We start from the raw sequence: 24,263 nt of genomic DNA, 5'->3' as shown, positions 1-24,263 counted from the left end.
TGGCGTGCCGAGGAGGGAAGTTTTACATGGCAAAGTACCTCACAACAGTTGCCAGCATTATTAGGGGAAAACCACCCTTGAAAATCTTTCTGATGGTCTCGCCAGGATTCGAACCCAGGCGTTCAGCGCTACAGTGGCTTTCACGTGAGATGATAACCAACTTTTTTTGCTGAAAATGCAAGAGCTTGACTTGCGTTACATGTGGTTTTCACAAGACATCAAGACGGTGCTACTCCAAAGTGCACGCCTAACTATGGACTTATTGAGAGGCGAGTTCTTTGAACATTTTATTTCACGTTCGAGACCGGTCAATTGGCCGCCTAGTTCGTGCGATTAAACGCCTTTATACTTTTTTTTTGTGGGGCTATGTTAAAGCTCATGTTTATACAGACAAGCCCGCTTCAATTAACGCATTGGAAGACAACATTGAAGTATTTATTCGTGAGATACTGGCCAAAATGGTGGGAGAGTATGACCAAATTGGAATAAGTGGATGGCTCATTTTAGGCGCAGGATTGTGACTGCGCCTAAAATGAAATAATCTTCAAACATTAAATTATATAGACCGTACTATCGACTCAAATAAAAATTTTATGAATTTCTCTGACTTTTATTTGTTTTTATACACTCCACCATAGGATGGGGGTATAGTAATTTCGTCGTTCTGTTTGTAACACCCCGAACTATGCGTCTAAGACCCCATAAAGTACAATATATATATTCTTGATCGTCATTTTAAGGCGATCTAGCCATATCGGTCCGTCCGTCCGTCTGCCAAAAGCACGCTAACTTTCGAAGGAGTAAAGCTAGCCGCTTGAAATTTTGCAAAAATACCTTTTATTAGTGTAGGTCGGTTGGTATTGTAAATGGGCCAAATCTGTCCATGTTTTGATATAGCTGCCATATAAACCGATCTTGGATCTTGACTTCTTGAGCCTCTAGAGGGCGCAATTCCAACCCGATTTGGCTGAAACTTTGCATAAGTTATTTTGTTGTAACTTCCAATAACTGTGCTAAGTATGGCGTAAATCGGCATAGAATCTGATATAGCTGCCATATAAACCGATCTGGGATCTTGACTTCTTGAACCTCTAGAGGGCGCAATTCTCATCCGATTTGGCTGAAATTTTGTACAACGACTTCTCTTATATACTTCAACATACGTGTTTAATATAGTCTGAATCGATCAATAGCTTGATACAGCTCCCATATAAACCTATCTCCCGATTTTGTGTCTTGAGCCCCTACAACACGCAATTCTTATTCAAATGAACTGAAATATTACACAATGACTTCTATAATGTTCAGCATTCATTTATGGTCCGAATCGGACTATAGCTTGATATGCTATTGGAGCTAGCATAACAGTTCTTATTCAATATTCTTTGTTTGTCTAAAAAGAGATACCGCGCATAGAACTTGACAAATGCGATCAATGGTCGAGGGTATATAAGAATCGGCCCGGCCGAACTTTCACTTTCTTAATTGTTTTTTTTTTTTTTTTTTTTTTGAAAATTACCTTTTATATTTATATGAGTTACAAACGGCATGAAGAAATTAGTATACCATAGTCATAGACAGTCATATGGTGGAGGGTAAAAAAATGGCAAAGGTTTTAGTTGTGTTCAAAAAAAAAAAAAAAACTTGAAACCACAAACTCAAATCCTTGTCCTAATGCTTTAAATCGTATCTCATTTTTAAACCCTTGACCATTGCTGACAAAATTCAATACCAATTAGAATATTTCTTTACTACAATTTCATATTCGTCTACTAATTGCAATAATGAAAGGACAATAACTAAACGCCAAACAAATATCACATTCTATTTTGCAGCTGCGTTGCCGATAACTCTTTGGGTCGTTCACGCAAGTACATGGAATTGTCCGGTCGTCCTGGTCCCGCTGAATTCTATTCACCCAAATGGGGTCGCTCCTCGGACAGTTATAATCTGACTTGGAAAATTGATAGTTACCCACCATTGGAGGAAGTTCGTCTACTCTACAGACGCGTGCTGGTAAGTGAAAAAAAAAGAAATATGACAGCATATGAAATTTTATGTGTGTTATTTATATTTTTCGCTTTTTGGTATAGTTTTGAAAGTTTTTAATGGGAGTTTGCAACATAACATTGTGTCGTAAAAATATGATTCTATAGTTGTTTTTTTGTAGTGATTGCGTTTTTTTAGTTTCCATTAAGACTAATTGCCGAACGTCCATTGCAGAAAAATTGAAATGTAATTGTCATAAAATGGAATAAAAGGACTCTTGGACTATATTGTATGCAATTAAAAATATTTTTTGAAGCATCGGAAAATTATCTGAAAACACAGAAATTGGTTTTATTGAATGAGCATTAAGAAAACGCAAAGATATATTTGCATGCTATGCATATTTTATGCAAACTGCATATTCTGCATCTTTATACCCTCCACCATAATTTCCTCAATCTGTTTGTAACACCTCGAAATATGCATCTAAGACCCCATAAAGTATATATAATCTTGATCGCCATGACATTTTAAGTCGATCTGTCAATCCGTCCGTCCGTCCATCTGTTTGTCGAAAACACGCAAACTTTCGAATGAGTAAAGCTAGGCGCTTGAAATTTACCACAGAAAATTCTTTTTATCAGTGTAAGTAGGTTGGGATTGTAAATGGGCCAAATCGGTCCATGCCACATAAATCTGGGATCTTGACTTTTTCAGCCTCTAGAGGGCGCAATTCTCGTCCGATTTGACTGTTATTTTGCACGTGGAGTTTTGTTATTACTTCCAATAACTGTGCTAAGTATGGTTTCAATCGATTCATAACCTGATATAGCTGCCATATAAAACGATCTTCGATCTTGTCTTCTTAAGCCGCTAATTTTGTATGAGGTGTTTTGTTATGACTTTCATTAACTGTGCTTAGTATGGCCCAAATCAGTAAACAACCTGATAAAGCTGCCACATAAACCGATCTTGGGTCTTGACTTCTTGAGCCTCCAAAGGGCGCAATTTTCATTCGATTTGGAAGAAATTTTGTACAACGGCTTTTCTCATGACCTTCAACATACGTGTCTAATGTGGTCTGAATCGATCAATAGCTTGATACAGCTCCCATATCAACCGATCTCTCGTTTTTGCTTCTTGAGCTCTTACAAGGCGCAATTCTTATCCGAATGAACTGAAATATTACCCCACCTAGCACGCTCTTACTTTTTTTCCATTTTCATTTTCTATTTATACCCTATACCACTACTATGGTACAGGGTATTATGACTTAGTGCATTTGTGTGTAACACCCAAAAGGAAGAGAAATAGACCTATTGATAAGTATACCGATCTACTCAGAATCACTTTCGGATTCGATTTAGCTATGTCCGTCTGTCTGTCTGTCCATCTGGCTGTCCGTCTCTCTGTCTGTCTATCTGTTTGTTCGTCTGTCTGTCCATCTGTCTGTCCGTATGTCTGTCCGTCTGTCTGTCCGTCTGTCTGTCTGTCCGTCCTTCTGTCTGTCCGTCTGTCCGTCTGTCTGTCCGTCTATCTGTCCGTCTGTCTGTCCGTCCTTCTGTCTGTCCGTCTGTCTGTCCGTCTATCTGTCCGTCTGTCTGTCCGTCTGTCTGTCTGTCTGTCTGTCCGTCTTCTGTCCGTCTGTCTGTCTGTCTGTCTGTCTGTCTGTCTGTCTGTCTGTCTGTCTGTCTGTCTGTCTGTCTGTCTGTCTGTCTGTCTGTCTGTCTGTCTATCCGTCTGTCTGTCCGTCTGTCTGTCCGTCTGTCGGTCTGTCTGTCCGTCCGTCTGTCTGTCCGTCTGTCCGGCTGTCTGTCTGTCTGTCCATCTGTCTGTCTGTCCATCTGTCGTTCTGTCCGTCTGTCTGTCCGTCCGTCTGTCCGACTGTCCGTCCGTCTGTCTCCCGTCTGTCTATCCGTCTGTCTGTCCGTCTGTCTGTCCGTCTGTCTGCCCGTCTGTCTGTCCGTCTGTCTGTCTGTCTGTCTGTCTCTCTGTCCGTCCGTCTGTCTGTTTGTCTGTCTGTCCGTCCATCTGTCAGTCCGTCCAAATGTCCGTCTGTCCATGTTAATTTGTGTACAAACTACAGGTCGCAATTTTCATCCGATCGTCTTCAAATTTGGTATGGGCATGTTTTTCGGCCTAGAGACAAAGCCTATTGAAACTAGAAAAAATCGGTTCAGATTTCGATATAGCTCCCATATATATGTTCGTCCGATTGGCAGTAATTCAGCAATAAAATGGTATTTTGTTAACCAATTCTCTCGAAATTTGGCAGGAAGGACTTTCTTATGATTCTCGATGTTACTTGTGACTTTCATAGACATCGGTTCAGATTTGGATATAGCTCCCATATATATGTTCGTCCGATTTGCAGTAATACAGCAATAAAATAATGATTTGTTAACCGATTCCCTCGAAATTTGGCAGAAAGGATGTTCTTATGACTCTCGATATTGTTGGTGACTTTCATAGAAATCGGTTCAGATTTGGATATAGCTCCCCTATATAAGTTCGTCCTATTTGCAGAAATAAAGCAATAAAATGGTCATTTGCTAACCGATTCTCTCGAAATTTGTCAGGAAAGATTTTCTTATTACTTTCGATATTACTGGTGAATTTCATAGAAATCGGTTAAGATTTGGCTATAGCTTCCATATATAAGTTCATCCGATTTGCAGTAATACAGCAATAAAATGGCGATTTGTTAACCGATTCTCTCGAAATTTGCCAGGAAGGATTTTCTTATGACTCTCGATATTATAGGGGAATTTCATAGAAATCGGTTCGGATTTGGATATAGCTCCCATATATATGTTCGTCCGATTTGCAGTAATACAGCAATGAAATGGTCATTTGTTAACCACTTCTCTCAAAATTTGGCAGGACGGCTTTTCTCATAACTCTCGATATTGGTGGTGAATTTCATAGAAATCGGTTCAGATTTGGATATAGCTCCCATATATATATTCGTCCGATTTGCAGTAATACAGCAATTAAATGGTCATTTGTTAATCGATTCTCTTGAAATCTGGCGGGAACTATTTTCTTAGGACTATCAATATTATTGGTGACTTTCATAGAAATCGGTTCAGATTTGGATATAGCTCCCATATATATTCTCCCGATTTGCAGTAATACAGCAATTAAATGGTCATTTGTTAACCAATTCTCTCGAAATTTGGCAGGAAGGATTTTCTTATGATTCTCGATGTTATTGGTGACTTTTATTGAAATCGGTTTAGATTTGGATATAGCTCCCATATATATGTTCGTCCGATTTGCAATAATACAGCAATAAAATGGTCATTTGTTAACCGGTTCCCTCGAAATTTGGCAGGAAGGATGTTCTTATAACTCTCGATATTGTTGGTGACTTTTATAGAAATCGGTTCAGATTTGGATATAGCTCCCATATATAAGTTCGTCCGATTTGCAGTAATACAGCAATAAAATGGTCATTTTTTAACCGATTCTCTCGAAATTAGTCAGGAAGGATTTTCTGGGAATTCTCAATATTACTGGTGAATTTTATAGAAATCGATTCAGATTTGGATATAGCTCCCATATATATGTTCGTCCGATTTGGAGTAATACAGCAATGAAATGGTCATTTGTTAACCACTTCTCTCGAAATTTGACAGGAAGAATTTTCTTATGACTCTCAATATTATTGGTGACTTTCATAGAAATCGGTTCGGATTTGAATAGTGCTCTCATATATATATATCGCCCGATTTTTACTCCTAGACCCACTGCAGGCGCATTTATTGACCAATCTTCCCAAAATTTTGTACAACGCTTTCCTCGACGACTTCCTCAATATCCCTAAATTTTGATCAAAATCGGTTCAGATCTGTATGTTTGTCACATTTTGGGTAATTTTTTGTCATTTGTCAACCGTAGTTATTAAATTTTGAACATATTTGCTTTGCTCGAAATTTGATACAGTAATTTTAATAACCTATCTGAATACATCCGCCAAGGTCCATTAGAATTAGATATAGCCCCCCTTTTGTATTTATAGGGTAGGTGTAGGGTATTATAAAGTCGACACCGCCCGACTATTGCCTTCCCTTACTGGTTTTCTATACCACTGTGTATCCTTTGAAACTAAAACTAAAACTCTGATATATGTACAGACTAAAAATATCTATTATCGCATAGTTAATCAAAAGAATTGATTTCTAATTACTAGAAATGTTAATGAATGTGATGCATACTCCCTGTTTATTCAGCGACTCATTATTTCTTTTTTATTCCTTCCTACTGATCAATTACAAAGTCGCTGTATCTCATATTTTTTGATTAATTAAAATAGTATCATTCTCATTAGTGAAAAAATGTTTTTACTTGTTTCACATTTCTGTTCGCCTTTGCCATCTGTGGGTATTTCCGCATTTGCTGCAAATACGTGTGGGTTTTTTTTTTTCCTAGAATTTCTATGACCAAACATTGCTATTAATTACATTTGCTAAATCATTCAATTATATTTTGGCACTTGATTTGTGTGATTTTCCATGGATTTTGCTTTACTTAATACTTTTTTTGTCGTAGCCATGGTGGTCTTTACCATGAATGGCAAGAGAGTATCCATGGGGAATAAATTCAACAAACATTTGTATTTGTTTAATCCACCAACGATTTCTTTTTTTAATTGGTCGTCATTCATTCATTGCAATTCAATTCAATCTGTTTATAGGAGAATATTGCATGTAGCTGGCGATGGATAGCTTGAAGGCTACCAGAGCCAATAACAGATAGAGCTCCAAAAGCGCTATGCTTGTGGAGAAGGATGAAATGGAGATAAAATAAATGTAAATAACAAGTAACAAGAAAAAAGGCACTTGGTTCTGACGGGCCCAATTTTGGATACCAACCACCTAGGATGTATATGTTAACCACTTTTCGTTCTAATACGGGGGAAGCCACCGTAGCGCAGAGGTTAGCATGTCCGCCTATGACACTGAACGCCTGTTTTCGAATCCTGGCGAGACCATTAGAACAAATTTTCAGCGGTGGTTTTCCCCTCCTAATGCTGGCAACATTTGTGAGGTACTATGCCATGTAAAACTTCTCTCCAAAGAGGTGTCACGTCGTTCGGACTCGGCAATAAAAAGGAGGCCCCTTACCATTGAGCTTAAATTTGAATCGGACTGCACACATTGATATGTGAGAAGTTTGCCCCTGTTCCTTAGTGGAATGTTCTTGGGCAAAATTTGCATTTTGCATTTTACGATGAAAAATGTATCATTTATGATTATGTATTGGGATGCCCAAAAAGTAATTGCGGATTTTTCATATAGTCGGCGTTGACAAATTTTTTCACAGCTTGTGACTCTGTAATTGCATTCTTTCTTCTGTCAATTATCAGCTGTTACTTTTAGCTTGCTTTAGAAAAAAGTGTAAAAAAAAGTATATTTGATTAAAGTTCATTCTAAGTTTTAATAAAAATGCATTTACTTTCTTTTAAAAAATCCGCAATTACTTTTTGGGCAACCAAATATCATGATATGATCAGCTATATTTTAATATAGTCCGATCTTCAATTAATTTAGGAAGTCTAACAAATGTTAATCCAAATTGATTGGTTAAACAAGTAAGGAATGGCAAAAGTCGGGCAGAGCCGGCTACATAATACCCTACTCCTGCCCCATAAGTGAAAATTTGCAGCTATATCTTATTTTAAACCAAACTAAGTGGACTTTGGTGGAGGTTTCCAGATGGGCTAAAAAACAATCCGCAACAAATTTCGAGCAAATGTGTTCAGAATTGCGATAACTACGGTTCTATATACACAAATAGAGCGGTATAAATGCATATGGAAGCTAAATAGCCAAAATGTGTATTATCATAAAAGATTTATATTGGGTTGCCCAAAAAGTAATTGCGGATTTTTTAAAAGAAAGTAAATGCATTTTTAATAAAACTTAGAATGAACTTTAATCAAATAAACTTTTTTTACACTTTTTTTCTAAAGCAAGCTAAAAGTAACAGCTGACAACTGACAGAAGAAAGAACGCAATTACAGAGTCACAAGCTGTGTGTGAAAAATCCGCAATTAGTTTTTGGGCAACCCAATGTGTGGTATGCCTATTTTCGTGACAATCGGTTGATAAATGACCCCATTGTTGAAATATTTCTCAAAGTCGGACGAACATTTATATAGGAGCTTTATCTTAATCTGAACCGACTTCGGTCAAACTCTATAGGTATTGTTGTAGTCGTCGAGAAAAGCGATGCTCAAAATTTTGGAAAGATTGGTGAATAAATTTTCTTGCAGTGGCTCTAGAAGTAACAAGTAAGTGCGTGCTAAGTTCGGCCGAATCCCGAATATACCCTCCACCATGGATCGCATTTGTCGAGTTCTATGTGCGGTATCTCTTTTTAGGCAAACATATAATATTGAATAGGAACTGTTATGCTATTGGAGCTATATCAAATTATAGTCTGATTCGGACGATAAAAGAATGCTGAAAATTGTAGAAGTCATTGTGTAATATTTCAGTTCATTCGAATAAGAATTGCGCCTTGTAGGGGCTCAAGAAGCAAAATCGGGAGATAGGTTTACATGGGTGCTGTATTGATCAATTCTGACCATATTCGACACGTAGGCTCAAGAAATCAAGATCCCAGATCGGTTTATATGTCAGCTATATCAAAATAAAGACCGATTTGCATCATACTAAGCGCACTTATTGGAAGTGATACCAAAACACCACGTGCGAAATTTCAGTCAAATCGGACGAGAATTGCGCCCTCTAGAGGCTCAAGAAGTCAAGACCCAAGATCGGTTTAAATGACAGCTATATCAAAACATGGACCGATGTGAACCATACTTGGCGCACTTGTTAGACGTGACACCAAAACACCACGTGCAAAACCTCAGTCAAATCGGATGAGAATTGCGCCCTGTAGAGGCTCAAGAAATCAAGACCCAAGATCGGTTAATATGGCAGCTATATCAGGTTGTGTACAGATTTGCGCCTTAATTGGCACAGTTATTGGAAGTCATAACAAAACACCTCATGCAAAATTTCAGCCAAATCGTATGAAAATGCGCCCTCTAGAGGCTCAAGAAGTCAAGACCCAAGATCGGTTTATATGGCACCTAAATCAAAATATGAACCTACTTCAACCATATTTAGCACAGTTGTTGGAAGTAGTACCAAAACACCACGTGCAAAATTTCAGTCAAATCGGACGAGAATTGCGCCCTCTAGAGGCTTAAGAAATCAAGACCCAAGATCGGTTTATGTGGCTGTTATATCAAAACATGGACCGATTTGGCTCATTTACAATCCCAACCGACCTACACTAATGAAAATTATTTGTGCATAATTTCAAGCGTCTAGCTTTACTCTTTCGAAGGTTAGCGTGCTTTCGACAGACAGACGGACGCACGGACGGACATGGCTAGATCGACTTAAAATGACACGACGAACAAGAATATTAAACTTTATTGGGACTCAGACGCATATTTCCCCATCCTATGGTGAAGGGTATAAAAATCCATGGGGATTTCTTGTTACGACCTCCCATTATGCCTTTTTATACTCACCGCCGAAGAATGGGGGTATATTCATTTTGTCATTCTGTTTTCAATAAATCGAAATATCCATTTCCGACACTATAAGGTATATAATTTTGTGATCAGCGTAAAAAACTAAGACGATCTAGCCATGTCCGTCCGTCTGTCCGTTGAAATCACGCTACAGTCTTTGAAAATAGAGATTTTAAGCTGAAACTTTGCAAAGATTCTTTTTTTTCCATAAGCAGGTTAAGTTTGAAAATGGGCTATATCGGACTATATAGTGCCCATATAGACCGATTCGCCGATTTAGGGTCTTAGGCCCATAAAAGCCACATTTATTATTGTATTTTGCTAAAATATGGGACAGTGAGTTGTGTTGGGCCAGTCGACATCCGTCTTCACTTTGGCTCAGATCGGTTCAGATTAAGATATAGCTGTCATATGGACCGATCCGCCGATTTAGGATCTTAAGCCCATAAAAGCCACATTTATTATCCGATTTTGGCAAAATTGGATAATAAATGTAAACACAGTGAGATGTGTTAGGCCCTTCGACATCCCTCTTCAATTTGGCCCAGATAGGTCCAGATTTGGATATAGCTGCCATAAAGACCGGTCTCTCGATATGAGGTTTTGGGCCCATAAAAGGCTCATTTATTGTCCGATGTCGCCGAAATTCGGGACAGCGAGTTAAGCTTAGCCCGTCGACATCTTCCTGCAATTTGGTTCAGATCAGTCTAGATTTGGATATAGCTGCCATGAAGACCGATCTCTCGAATTAAAGTCTTGCGCCCATAAAAGGCACATTTATAATTCGATTTCGCTTAAATTTGACACAATGACTTATTTTAGGCTTTTCGACATCCGTATCGTATATGGTTCAGATCGATCTAAATTTGGATATGGCTACCAAAGAGACTAATATTTGGTTCTACAAAATTGAACAATAACTTGTTTTTAATAGACCACTTAATATCCTTGTCGAATGTGGTCCAAATCGGACCATATTTCGATAAACCTGCTATGGGGCATAGATTATGCAATTTTCACCGGATTATGATGAAAGGTGGTTTACATATATAACCGAGGTGGTGGGTATCTAAAGTTCAGCCCGGCCGATTTTAATGCCTTTAAAGAGAAACCTTCCAAAGAATTTGACAAATGCCATCCACGGGGGTGGGTTCCCAAGATTCTGCCTGAACGAAACTTTTTACTTTTTTTCCCCTTACTTTCTATAGAGAATTTGTATTCTCTGAGGCCGCACTGTACTACCTTGGATAATGCATTCAACATTCACTAGTTAAGCGAAATGTTAATGATGCTTTGCTTTAAATGAGGCAAAAACTCTGAACGTTTCTTTTAGAATTAATTAAATGAAGAAAAATAATATAGCCGATAGTTGCATTTGTGGAGGCAAAGTATAATTGGAAGAAGCTCTAAGTGCGATGGACCAAAAACAAAAATCGTTATATAATTACTGGATTTAAAAATTCTTTGAAGCCACAGAATGTATGTTTTGTGGCACTCTTATAATTAAAATCAAACATTAAATATGAATAGAAGGACATGGAAATGTTAAAAGAGTAATTGCGAAATATAGGAGTAGATAAATTATACTGAAATGTAGTCATAATTACCTGCATGAAGAATTTGTAGTTCAAGAAAATGAAGAAGGCAACTGAAATAAGAACATTTTGGAGCATACGTATGGTTGTATCATCATAATCAGTTACACTTTTACAACGTTTAGTTCTTGGTGATATAAAAAAGAGGCATTAAGTTCGGCCGGGCCTAATTTTGGATACCCACCACCTCGGTGTATACCCCCTTTCGCCACAATCTGGTGAACATTGAAAAACTTATGCACCCAAACTTGGCACGGACATTGAGTGCTCTAATAAATATAAGTCACTGTTGAATTTTGTATTTCAAATATCAGTGAAATCGGATAGAAAGTAAAGCTTTAATGGGCTTCAGACCCTTCATAGGCAGATCGCTCTGTATGGAAGCTATATCTAAATATTGTCCGGTACAAACCATATTTGGGACGGACGTCGGGAGACCTAAAATTACCCACTTTTTCAAATTTCAACGAAATCGGATAATAAACAGAGCTATTATGGGCTTCAGACCCTTTATGGGCAGATCGGTGAATATCGCAGCTATATCTGAATATAGTCCGATCTGAACCATATTTAGGTCACTACTTAGGTAAACTACTCACTATTTAAAATTTCAGCGAAATCGGTTAAAAAATAAAGCTTTTATGGGCTTTAGACCCTTTATCTGGAGATCGGTCTATATGACAGCTATATCTAAATATGGACCGATCTAATCCATATTCAGGTCAGATATCGGAAGGCTTAAAATAACTCACTATTACAAATTTCAGCGAAATCGCGTAATAAATAAAGCTTTTATGGTCTTCAGACCCTTTATCGGGAGATCGGTCTATATGGCAGCTATATCTAAATATAGGCCGATCTGAACCATATTAAGGTCAGATATCGGGAGGCTTATAATTACTCACTGTTTGCAAATTTCAGCGAAATCGGGTAAAAAATAAAGCTTTTATGGTCATCAGACCCTTTATCGGGAGATCGGTCTATATGACAGCTATATCTAAATATGGACCGATCTAATCCATATTCAGGTCAGATATCGGGAGGCTTAAAATAACTCACTATTGCAAATTTCAGCGAAATCGGGTGATAAATAAAGCTTTTATGGTCTTCAGACCCCATATGGGGAGATCGGTCAATATGGTAGCTACATCTAAATATAGTCCAATCTGAACCGGATTTTTAGATCGGATGTTGAGAGGCTTAAAATAACTCACTGTTGCAAATTTCAGCAAAATCGGGTAATAAATAAAGCTTTTATGGTCTTCAGACCCTTTATCGGGAAATCGGTCTATATGACAGCTATATCTAAATATAGACGGATCTAGTCCATATTCAAGTCAGCTGTAGGGAGCCTTAAAATAGCCCTCTGTTTTAAATTTCAGCGAAATCGGGTAATAAATTAAGCTTTTTTGGGCTTCAGACCCTTTATCGAGAGATCGGTCTATATGGTAGCTATATCTAAATATAGTCCGATCTGCACCATATTTAGGTCAAATATTGGGAGGCTTCAAATAACTCACTATTGCAAATTTCAGCAAAATCGGATGAAAAATAGAGTTTTTATGAACATTAGACCCTTTATCGGAAAATCGTTCTATATAGCAGCTATATCCAAATATGGTAAAATTTAGCCCGTTCAAGAACTTAACCAGCATGCATCAAAATGACGTATCTGTGCCAAATTTCAATATCAATATCTCAATTTTTGAACGCTCTAGAGTGATTACAACAGACGGACGGACAGACAGAGGGATATACACATGGACATCGTTAAATCGTCTTGGAATTTTACGACGATACGAAATATCTATACTTTGTAGGGTCGGAAATTGATATTTTGATGTGTTGCAAATGGAATGACTAAATGAATATACCCCCTATCCTATGATGGTGGGTATAAATAATGATAGTTAAAAGTTTGGTGAGGGCATCGATACCAGGGCTAGAGGTTATCCAAGCTCACAAACAACCTGATCTTTTTATACCCTACACCACTACTGTGGTACAGAGTATTATAACTTAGTGAATTAGTTTTGTAACACCCAAAAGGAAGAGAGATATACCCATTGATAAGTACACCCATCGATCCAGAATCACTTTTTGATTCGATTTAGCTATGTCCGTCTGTCTGTCTTTCTGTCTGTCCATGTTAATTTGTGTACAATCTACAGGTCGCAATTTTCATCCGATCGTCTTCAAATTTGGTACCAGCATATTTTTCGACCTAGAGACGAAGCCTATTGAAATTGGAAAAAATCGAATCATATTTGGAAATAGCTCCCATATATATGTTCCTCCGATTTGCAGTAATAATGCAATAAAATGGTCATTTGGCAGGAAGAATTTTCTTATTAGTCTCAATATTATTGGTGACTTCCCTAGAAATCGGTTCAGATTTGGATATAGCTCCGATATATATATTCTCCCGATTGGCAGTAATACACCAATAAAATGGTCATTTGTTAACCGATTTTTTCGAAATTTCGTAGGAAGGATTTTCTTGTGACTATCGACATTATTGGTGAATTTCATAGAAATCGGTTCAGATTTTGATATAGCTTCATATATAATGAATATAGCCCAATTTTAACTCCTAGAGACATTGCAAGCGCATTTATTGACCAATCTTCTCAAATTTTTGAATATATGAGAAGTTTTCTTGAAATCAGTTCAGATTTGGATATAGCTCCCATATATATGTTCGTCCGATTTGCAGTAATAATGCAATAAAAAGATCATTTGTAAACCGATTCTCTCGAAAATTGGTAGGAAGGATTTTCTTTTGACTATCGACGTTACAGGTGAATTTCATAGAAATCGGTTCAGATTTTGACATAGCTTCATATATATATATAGCCCAATTTTAACTCCTAGAGACATTGCAAGCGCATTTATTGACCAATCTTCCCAAAATTTTGTAAAACGCCTTCCTCAACGACTATCACAATATATGAGAAGTTTTCTTGAAATCAGTTCAGATTTGGATATAGCTCCCATACATATGTTCGTCCGATTTGCAGTATTAATGCAATAAAATGGTCACTTAACCGATTCTCTCGAAATTTGGCGGGACTGACTTTCTTAAGACTCTCAATATTACTGGTGAATTTCATAGAAATCGGTCCAGATTTAATTATAGCTCTCATATATATGTCTGAGAAGTTTGCTTGAAATCTGTTCAGATTTGAATATACCTCCCATATATATGTTTGTCCGATTTGCAGTAATAATGCATTAAAAATGTCATTTGTCAACCGATTCTCTTTTTCTTATGACTGTCGACATTATTGGTGGATTTCATAGAAATCGGTTCAGATTTAGATATAGCTCCCATATACATATATATAGCCCGGTTTTTACTCCTAGAGCCATTGCAAGCGCATTTATTGACCAATCTTCCCAAAATTTTGTACAACACCTTCCTCGTTGATTACCGCAATATCTGAGAAGTTTGCTTGAAATCGGTTCAGATTTGAATATACCTCCCATATATATGTTTGTCCGATTTGCAGAAATAATGCATTAAAATAGTCATTTGTTAACCGATTCTCTCGAAATTTGGTAGGAAGGATTTTCTTAGGACTCTCGACATTATTGGTGAATTTCATAGAAATCGGTTCAGATTTAGATATAGCCCCCATATATATATAGCCCGATTTTCACTTCTAGAGCCATTGCAAGCGCTTTTATTAACCAATCTTCCCAAGCCTTTGTACAACACCTTCTTTGACAACTACCGCAATGTCTGAGAAGTTTGCTCGGAATCGGTTCAGAATTAGATATAGCTCCTATATATATGTTTGTCAGATTTTGGGCAATTTCCGAGATCGATCAAAATTGGTTCAGAATTGGATATAGCTTCCACATTGTACTTATAGGGTAGGTATGGGGTATTATACAGTCAGCACCCCCCGACTTTTGCCCTTCCTAATTGGTTGGATTTAAGTTTTTGAAAATTTTAAAAATAATTTTCTTATCTATTGGTTGCCCAAATAGTAATTGCGGATTTTTCATATAGTCGGCGTTGAAATTTTTTTTCACAGCTTGTGACTCTGTAATTGCTTTCTTTCTTCTGTCAGTTATCAGCTGTTACTTTTAGCTTGCTTTAGAAAAAAAGTATATTTGATTAAAGTTCATTCTAAGTTTTATTAAAAATGCATTTACTTTCTTTTAAAAAATCCGCAATTACTTTTTGGGCAACCCAATACTTACGAAAATGTTTACTCCTTAGAATTTGTTACCAATAACCCATCAAACATTTTCTTCGGTCATAATCCTCTACAGCTTTTGAAAGAGCTCCCATATCATCTTCCACTCGATATTTGTTTTGTTTTTTTTTTTTTCACAAAAATTCTTTTAAATATGTTGACTTAAATATCATCTCATACTTAATACCATACATTTCAATGGGCCAAAACGATAACTTTGCTGAAACCTTTAAATATTTTAAAGTTTTCGTTTCCGCTGGCGGTGGAAGGAATGTCCTCATCTCATAAATATAAACTCGTTGAATGGATGTACAGATGGATGGATGAATGCAAGGATTCAGTGATGTAACGCTGGATGTTTCACCATATATGTGTGCACCGAGAGTGTGTTTGTTTAAGCCTTTTGTATTTTATTTAAACTTTGTTTGAGGCGTACTCATATTGTAAATAACTATGGCAGCATAAATAAAACGAACATTTATACAAAAGCTCACCTGCCAATGCACAGCACACCTACACCTCGACATATACCCATACCATGGCATATGGCTTTAAGGGCTGTATGCTATGTGCAACATGTGTGGAAAGAACATAAGCGCATTGGCAATACACCTATAAACAAATACACCCAGAATCTATCCATGAATGCATTCAAGAGATTTTCTGTGTGGCTTTTTTGTTAACGATTTATTTTACTCAACAGGAGTTGTTATTTATTTATTTTTTTTTTATTCCGATTTTTTTTTTACCATTATTTGCATCCAAAAGGGAACCCCATTACTTTGACATTGTCCAAACATGAGCCCCAGGTGCTGGGGAGTAAATGCGAAACTGTAGGGGAGCCAACACAATTTATTGCTGTGTTTGCTAGCAATGCCCCTTGGTGAGGGGTGATGGTAGTTGTGTTTGTGACTTTAAGGCTGTTGGGTGTATGCCTCCTACTTCTATATCCTCTCCATTGATGAGAATGATGATTACGATTACTTTGATATGTGTAGTTTTCGTTGGGTTTTATCTTCTTTGGTTTTTTTTTTTTTTTGTTTAAGTTTACAGTTGCTTTCTTTTTCATTTCATTTTTATCCCTTTTTTTTTGATGATTATTTTCACTCATTTCCTTTGCTTTGTCATTGTGCAATATTTTCCAGATGAACGATACCTTCCAACAGCCCGGCAGATGGCATGATTTCATTCTTACCCCCGAACATCGTCCCGTCTCGGAACCCCTAACACACATCATGTCCTATACAATAAAGAATCTGGTACCAGGCGCTTACTATGAGGCGATTGTGCAGGCCAAGAATCGTTATGGCTGGAATGAGGTGAGTACGGAAATATTAAAGAATAAAAGAAAACTGAGTTCAAAAAGAAATTTATGCAAGATAATGTATAAAGATTTGATAATAATGTACAGTGTTTGAAAAAGTGATTATAAAGGGTGATTTTTAGCTATTATATTTTTGGCAACTCTGGCTCATGCACAAACATCTTCAGTTTGGTCTATAATTTAACCAGGAATCGTCTTACAAACAAACAAAGCTTGGAAATATTTGAAATTTAATTTCAAAATGCGTGCTCTGTTAAGAAAGTTCATCGCGCGCTTCTTCCATCCATCGACGAAGCTCAATGGGTACGTTAATAAGTAGAATTGTCAAATTTGCAGCGAAGATCAGCCAGAAGCATTGCAAGAGCTACCAATGCATGCAGAAAAAGCCACATTTTGACGCGGTTTATGGGCTGGCGGCATCATTGGACCGTACTTCTTCAAAGATGATGCTAATTGTAACGTAACTGTGAATGGTGAAAGCTGCAGTGAGATATCCAATTTTTTTGCAAAAAAAAAGCAAGAGCTTGACTTGTATGACATGTGGTTTCAACAAGACGGAGCCACATGCCACACAGAACGCGTAACAATGGACTTATTGAGAGGCGAGAGGACATGAAAATATTATGAATTTTTCTGAATTTTATGTGTGTGTGTTTTTTTTTTAAACTTCCTATAGCACTTAAAAAAACTTGCAGTCACAGTTTGCAAAACTATAGAATTTTTGGGTCGTCTTTAAAGATCTTCTAAAGCAGTTATACAACAAAATTATCGCATCTGGGGCTCGGTAAATCCAGGAGTTATACTTGAAAAGTATAAGGAAAGGCTGGATTTATGGTCTGGCGGGGTTATTAGACAAACAGTAACGGTGAATAGATTGCTCTATTGGGAGATGGTTAATGATTTTTTGTGGTCGGAGTTAGGTGGAATTGAGCTAGACAACGTTAACTTTAAATGTGCCACACAAGCAATACAGCTATTGCTCTTTTATGAGAAAAGTTTCCGGACTATGTTGACTCTAGAAGGGGTGATCACTATAAGTCTCTGAGATTTTGGGTTTTGACACTTTGTGACTTCTTCCTTAGGAGCCACTTGAAAGATGAGGTGTACGCCAACAGTGCAGCGTCGACTAAAGACATAAATGATCAAATTCGTAAGGCTACACAGAAAAAAATTGATAGTCGGTTTAAATCACGAAATCAATTGATTTAATTAATTTTTTAATCAAAACTGCTTCAATCACGAAATGACAATGTCCAACAATACAGTAATAATCCGGTGAAAAATGCATAATTTATGCCCCATAGCAGCTATATCGAAATATGATCCGATTTGGGCCAAATTTGGCACGGACATTGATTGGTCTAATAAGTACAAGTCATTGTTCAATTTTGTAGAAATTATGGTCTTTTGGGAAGCTATATCTAAATATAAACCGAACTGAACCATTGAAGACACGGATGTCGAAAAGCCTAATATAAGTCACTGTTTAAAATTTCGACGAAATCGGGCAATAAATTCGTCTTTTATGGGCCTAAAACCTTAAATCGAGAGAGATCGGTCTATATGACAGCTATATTTAAATCTGGACCGATCTGGGCCAAATTGAGGAAGGATGTCGAAGTGCTTAACATAACTCACTGTCTCGAATTTCAGAGACATCGCACAAAAAATGCGCCTTTTTGGTCCCAAAACCTTCACCCAGAGATCGGTATATATGGCAGCTATATCCAAATCTGGACCGAACTGTGCTTTATTGCAGAAGTATGTCAAGGGGCTTAACTTAACTCACTGTCCCAAATTTCGGCGACATCGGACAATAAATTCGCCATTTATAAGCCCAAAACCTTAAATCGAGAGATCGGTCTATATGGCACCTATATCCAAATCTGGACCGATCTGTGCCACATTGTAAAAATATGTCGAAGGGTTTAATTTAGCTCACTGTCCCATATTTCTGCGACATCGGACAATAAATGCGCCTTTTATGGCCCCAAAACCTTAATTCGAGAGATCGGTTTATACGGCAGCTATATCCAAATCTTAATCGATCCCGGCCAAATTGCCGAAATATGTCGAAGAGCCTAACATAACTAATGGTGCCAACTTTCGGAGAAATAGGACAATAAATGCGCATTTTATGGGCCTAAAATCTTATATCAAGAGATCGGTCTATATAGCAGCTATATCCAAATATGAACAGATCTGGACAAAATTGCAGAAGGATGTCGAAGACCTTTACACAACTCAGCGTCATACATTTCGGCGACATCGGACAATAAAAGCGATTTTTATAGGCCCAAAACCATAAGTCAAGAGATCGGTCCATTTTGCAGCTATATCGAAATCTGAACCGATCTGGGCCAAATTAAGGAAGGATGTCGAAAGGCCTAATACAATTCACTGTCCCAAATTTCAGCGACATCGGACAATAAATGCACATTTTATGGGTCAAAAAACTTTAATCGAGAGATCGGTCTATATTGCAGTTATATCCAAATCTGAAACTATCTGGGCCAAATTGAGGAAGGATGTCGAAAGGCCTAACACAACTCGGTGTCCCAAATTTTGGCAAAATCGGAAAAAAGTGCTCCTTTTTGGGGCCAAACACCTTAAATCGAGAGACCTGTCTATATAGCAGCTATATCCAAATCTAACTCGATCAGGTCCAAATCGAACAACAATGTCACTGTCCCAAATTTCAGCAAAATCGGATAATAATATGGGGGCTATATCAATATATATTCGTATATAGCCCATCTTCGAACTTAACCTGCCTATGGACAAAAAAAGAATCTTTGCAAAGTTTCAGCTCAATGTCTCTATTTTTAAAGACTGTAGCGCGATTTCAACAGATAGACGAACGGACTGACAGACAGACGGACAGATGGAGGAACAGACGGACGGGCAAATGGACGGACGGACAAATGAACGGACGGACATTCGGACGGACGGACAGATAGACAGACAGACAGGTAGACTGACAGACAAATAGACAGACAGAAAGACAGACAAACAGACAGAAAGACAGACAGACGGACAGGCGGACAGACAGACAGACAGACAGATAGACAGACAGACAGGCAGACAGACAGACAGACAGACAGACAGACAGACAGACAGACAGCCAGACAGCCAGACAAGCAGACAGACAGACGGATGGAAAGACGGACAGACTGACAGATGGACAGATAGTATTCTTTATTGAGTCTGAAATAAATATTTCAAAGTGTTGCAAAACGAATGACGAAATGATTATACCCCCATTCTTCAGTGGTGTGTATAAAAATGAGTACAAAATAGCCGGACTGAATCTTACCATGGATCGCATTTGTCAAATTCTTTGTCCATCGTCTCCTTATAGCCAAACAAAGAATAATGAATAAAAATTTGCCATACTTTTGGAGCTATATATATTTGGACTGACCCCGTACTAGGTTTGGTTGTTGGTGACCATGGCAGAAGTCGTTATGCAATATTTCAGCCACATCGGTTATGAATTGCGTCCTATACGGGCTCAGAAAGTGAAATTGGGTGATCTATTTACATGAGAGCTATAACAGGTTATAGACCGATTCAGATAACACCTAAAACATACTTGTTGGAAGTCAAAACAAAACACTTTATGCTAAATTTCAGCCTAATCGAATAATAATTGCGCACTTGCGAGGCTTGCATTGCAAACTTTGCCCATGAATATTCTGCTAAGGAACAGGGGCAAACTTCTCACATATCAATGAGTGCAATCCGATTCAAGTTTTAAGCTCAATGATAAATGGCCTCCTTTTAAAAGCCGAGTCCGATCGGCGTGCCGTAGTGCAACACCTCTTTGGAGGGAAGTTTTACATGGCATAGTATCTCACATGCTAGCCTCTGCGCTACGGTGGCCTCGCGAGGCTTAAGAAGTCAATATCCGACATCGGTTTATAAGGCAGCTATACCAGGTTATAAACCGATTTTAACCATTCTTAACACAAATGTTGGAAGTGATACCAAAACAACCAAAGTGCAAAATTTCATCCAAATCGGATAAGAATTGCGCCTTCTAGAGGCTCAAGAAATCAAGACTCAAGGTAGGTTTATATGGCAGCAGTATCAAAACATGAACAGTTATGGCCCATTTACAATACCAAGCGGGCTACACTAATATGAAGTACTAGCCGAGCCGGGCCCTCTCCGCTGCGCCTTCTTTAACTCTCTAATATATTTTTAGGGTGGGGACACTTCTCCCTGAATGCGGATATCGAATTAGTGCTATTGTAGCCTATGACGCTGAACGCGTTCGAATCCTGCCGAGAACATCGGACAAAGCGGTGTTTATCCTCTCTTAATGTTGGCGACATTTGCCTGGTACAATACCAAGTTCTCAATAGGTGAGGGATAGCATCTCAGACATTTCGACTCAAATATGGATATCAAATTCATGATGCACTTCCAAATCCCTTTAATTTGAGCCCCATATTGCCATGGCCGGTAAATATTAACCGTTTGGAGTGTGCTTTGGGGCTGGAGCGGCCACCGGCACTTTACACTCAAAAAAGATAGCAAATTCGTTCTTTATTTCCAACGGGAATGAAACTCATTTCAGGGGGTGCTTTAGGGCGTACCCCAAAACACTTTGCTCCAAAATTGGATATAAAATTCGTTTTCTTCTCTCAAATACCTTTCATTCGAGTCCCTTTATGTCATAATGGGTCAAATAACCCATTTGAGGTATCTTTAGGAGGAAAAGCGCCACCTAGATTTGAACGCAAATTTTAATGTCATATTCGTAATCTACTCCCTAATACCTTTCATTTGAGTCCCATATAGCCATGGTCGGCTAATATGCCCATTTGGGGGTGGGTCACCTCCCATTACTTGGACCTAATGTGTTATGCCATATTTATAATCTATTGCCTAATACTTTTCGTTTGAGTTCCATATCGACATGAACTTCAAATATATCTGTTTAGAGGAGTATTGGGTTTGGGGGGGGGGCCCGCTGGGAACTTGGACCCAAATTTTTATACCATATTCGTTTTCTGGTCTCCAATACCTTTCATTTGATATCCTTATTGTGCCCATTGGACCTTTTTCGGATATGGGTGCCGTTTTTGGGGTAAGGAGGAGGGTCCGCCCCCATCTGATATCTACATCGTAAAGCCTATGTTTCCTTCCAGACAAACGTACACAATCTATGAAAATTTTAAGAAAATTGGTTCAGTCAAGTATCATATAGTCATAATGTCTAATGGCGTTTTTGAGGGGTGGCGTTACCCATTATACTTCGATCTGATTTTGTATGCCAGATTTGAAATCTACTCCAGAATACCTTTCATTTGAGCCCTATATTAAAATGAACGTCCAAAATGTCTGTTTGGGGGAGTTTTGGGGCGGCCCGATGGATACTTAGATTCGAACTTTAATACCATATTCGTATTCTGCTCTCCAATACCTTTCATTTGATACCTATATTGTCCCGATCGGTCCACTTTTGATTTTGGATTGTATTTTTGGCATAAGGGGGAGGGTCCGTCCCCCTTCCGATATCAAAAAATTGTATAGCCTATGTTGCCTTCCTACACAATATGCGAAAATTTCGAGAAAATCGGTTCTGCCGTTTTTCAGTCGATACGGAACAAAAAATCGAGTCCCATATATCCTTGATTAATGTGCCCATTTTGGGCGTTTTTGTGTGGGTGGGGTGCCCCCCATACTTCGACATGAATTTGTAAGCCAGATTCGTTATCTACTCCCGCATACTTTTCATTTGATACCCCATACATCGGTCCACTTTTGATTTTGGGTGGTGTTTTTGGGGTACCGGTGGATAGCCTCCCCATCCTATGATGGAGGGTATTATAAAAATCATACCTTAACTCTTCAACTGTAAAATAATAAAATTCTAGAAATATTCATACAGCAAATAATATTTCATATCCTTTTCTTTCTCCCTCTCTCTTTTTTTTACCATTCAGGTTAGCGATATATTCCAATTCATAGTGGCCAGCAATAGCATGGATATACCACCTGAAGAATCTGAAGTTGTGGCCAGCTCAAAATCACGCAGCAATACTGCCACCTCCAGCCTGCAAGGTCCAACCTTATCAATACAAATGCTGTTGGCCGGTTTATTTATGGTGGTGAGTTGTTTATGCGAACGTCGGCATCAATTTAGTTTGGGATAAGTTAAGAAAGAAACTTTAAACCAGAACATAAGAATCCTATATCCTTAAGAAACTAAATCACCCACAACCTCACCAACACAAACACTACCACTACCACAAGTCATATTCATGCTCCTTGTACACATTTATAGTTCCAAAGGACCTTACACACTCACATTAACACAACTAGTCACCCTTCTACATACATTTAAAAATAAAACAAAGGGACTCCTGACCCAATGGCCCACTCTACATCATATACTTAACGTAAGGAGATGGCTGGCAAAGCTTTGTGTTAATTGATATTAATTTTAAGGATTAAGACACAAAATTTTTAAATAAGATTTATGCGTTTAAGTTCAAAGTTCATTTGTTTAAATTGTGAAACAGCAACAACAACAACAACAAGAAAAACACCGATTACAAAGAAGAAAAAAATGAAAATAATACATAGATTTTAATTAAAATTTATGTTGATATTTCTCAAACCAAAGTCAAAGTCTTTATTGCTAGTCATTATTATTATGAAATGACAAAAACCTTTTATTTTGATTTCATAATTTAAGTCATGTAAAAATCACACACAAACACATACACACACACACACACACGAAATTAAAACAAAACGTTAATGTTTTCAAATATCTATGCAACTTAATTTGATTTCTGTCATATTGTATAAAAATATCCATAGAGAACACAAAGCAAAAAGATTATGAGATTAAAACAATTAAAAAAAATTAAAAAAAAAAAATAAATAAACACACACAAAAAAACTCTATAATTAGGTCTATGCGTTCATTTTTATGTACATCTAATTTAGATATTGTAATTATATATACATATTAAGTGAAATGATTTTAAAAGGTCAGCAGATTATATAATATCATAATAAAATATGTTTTTTTTTCCAAGTTTTCATCTCTTTTTTTGAGTGATTTCAATTTATTTAATTTAAATTTTTTTCTCCCATGACTTTTGTTTAATAAGCATTTAATTAAATGCGCCCAAAAGTAGGCAATAGAAAACTTAATTACTAAGGCATACATATTTAAACCACAATACATATTTAAACGATTGAAAAGCATTCAATAAAGATTAAAATATTAAATTTTGGTTTGTTTTATTACAATGATCGGACAGATTAGGAAAGTTTGAAGCAAATAGAATATATCGAATTTCGTTGGTAAAGCTCAAGCGACAATTATTGAAGTATGATAAAAAAAAATTGCTTCTATAACACACTAATAGCCAAAAGATTTTTTTATACCCTCCACCATAGGATGGGGATATACTAATTTTGTCATTCTGTTTGTAACCATTCGAAATAGTTGTCTGAGACCCTATAAAGTATATAGTGATATTGTATGTCGATCTAGCCATGTCCGTCCGTCTGTATGTCGAAAGCACGCCAACTTTCGAAGGAGTAAAGCTAGCCAC

General features: G+C 37.5%; 1 protein-coding gene across 1 annotated transcript in view; it reads left to right on the top strand.

The window, feature by feature from the left end:
- The window catches only part of LOC106086889 (neural cell adhesion molecule 1), a 679,760-nt gene extending 656,185 nt beyond the window's left edge, over positions 1-23,575 (top strand). Inside the window, exons 9-11 of the mRNA XM_059361833.1 lie at positions 1,836-2,016; positions 16,499-16,672; positions 22,635-23,575. Coding sequence (XP_059217816.1) covers positions 1,836-2,016; positions 16,499-16,672; positions 22,635-22,844 — 565 coding nt within the window. The 3' untranslated portion in view covers positions 22,845-23,575. The remainder of the gene's footprint in view (positions 1-1,835; positions 2,017-16,498; positions 16,673-22,634) is intronic.
- Positions 23,576-24,263: the final 688 nt, after the last annotated feature.

The sequence above is a fragment of the Stomoxys calcitrans genome, chromosome 2 (assembly GCF_963082655.1).
Source record: "Stomoxys calcitrans chromosome 2, idStoCalc2.1, whole genome shotgun sequence".
Taxonomy (NCBI): Eukaryota; Metazoa; Arthropoda; class Insecta; order Diptera; family Muscidae; genus Stomoxys; species Stomoxys calcitrans.
Note: the sequence above shows the minus strand (reverse complement) of the source record. Positions and strands in the feature narration are given on the sequence as shown.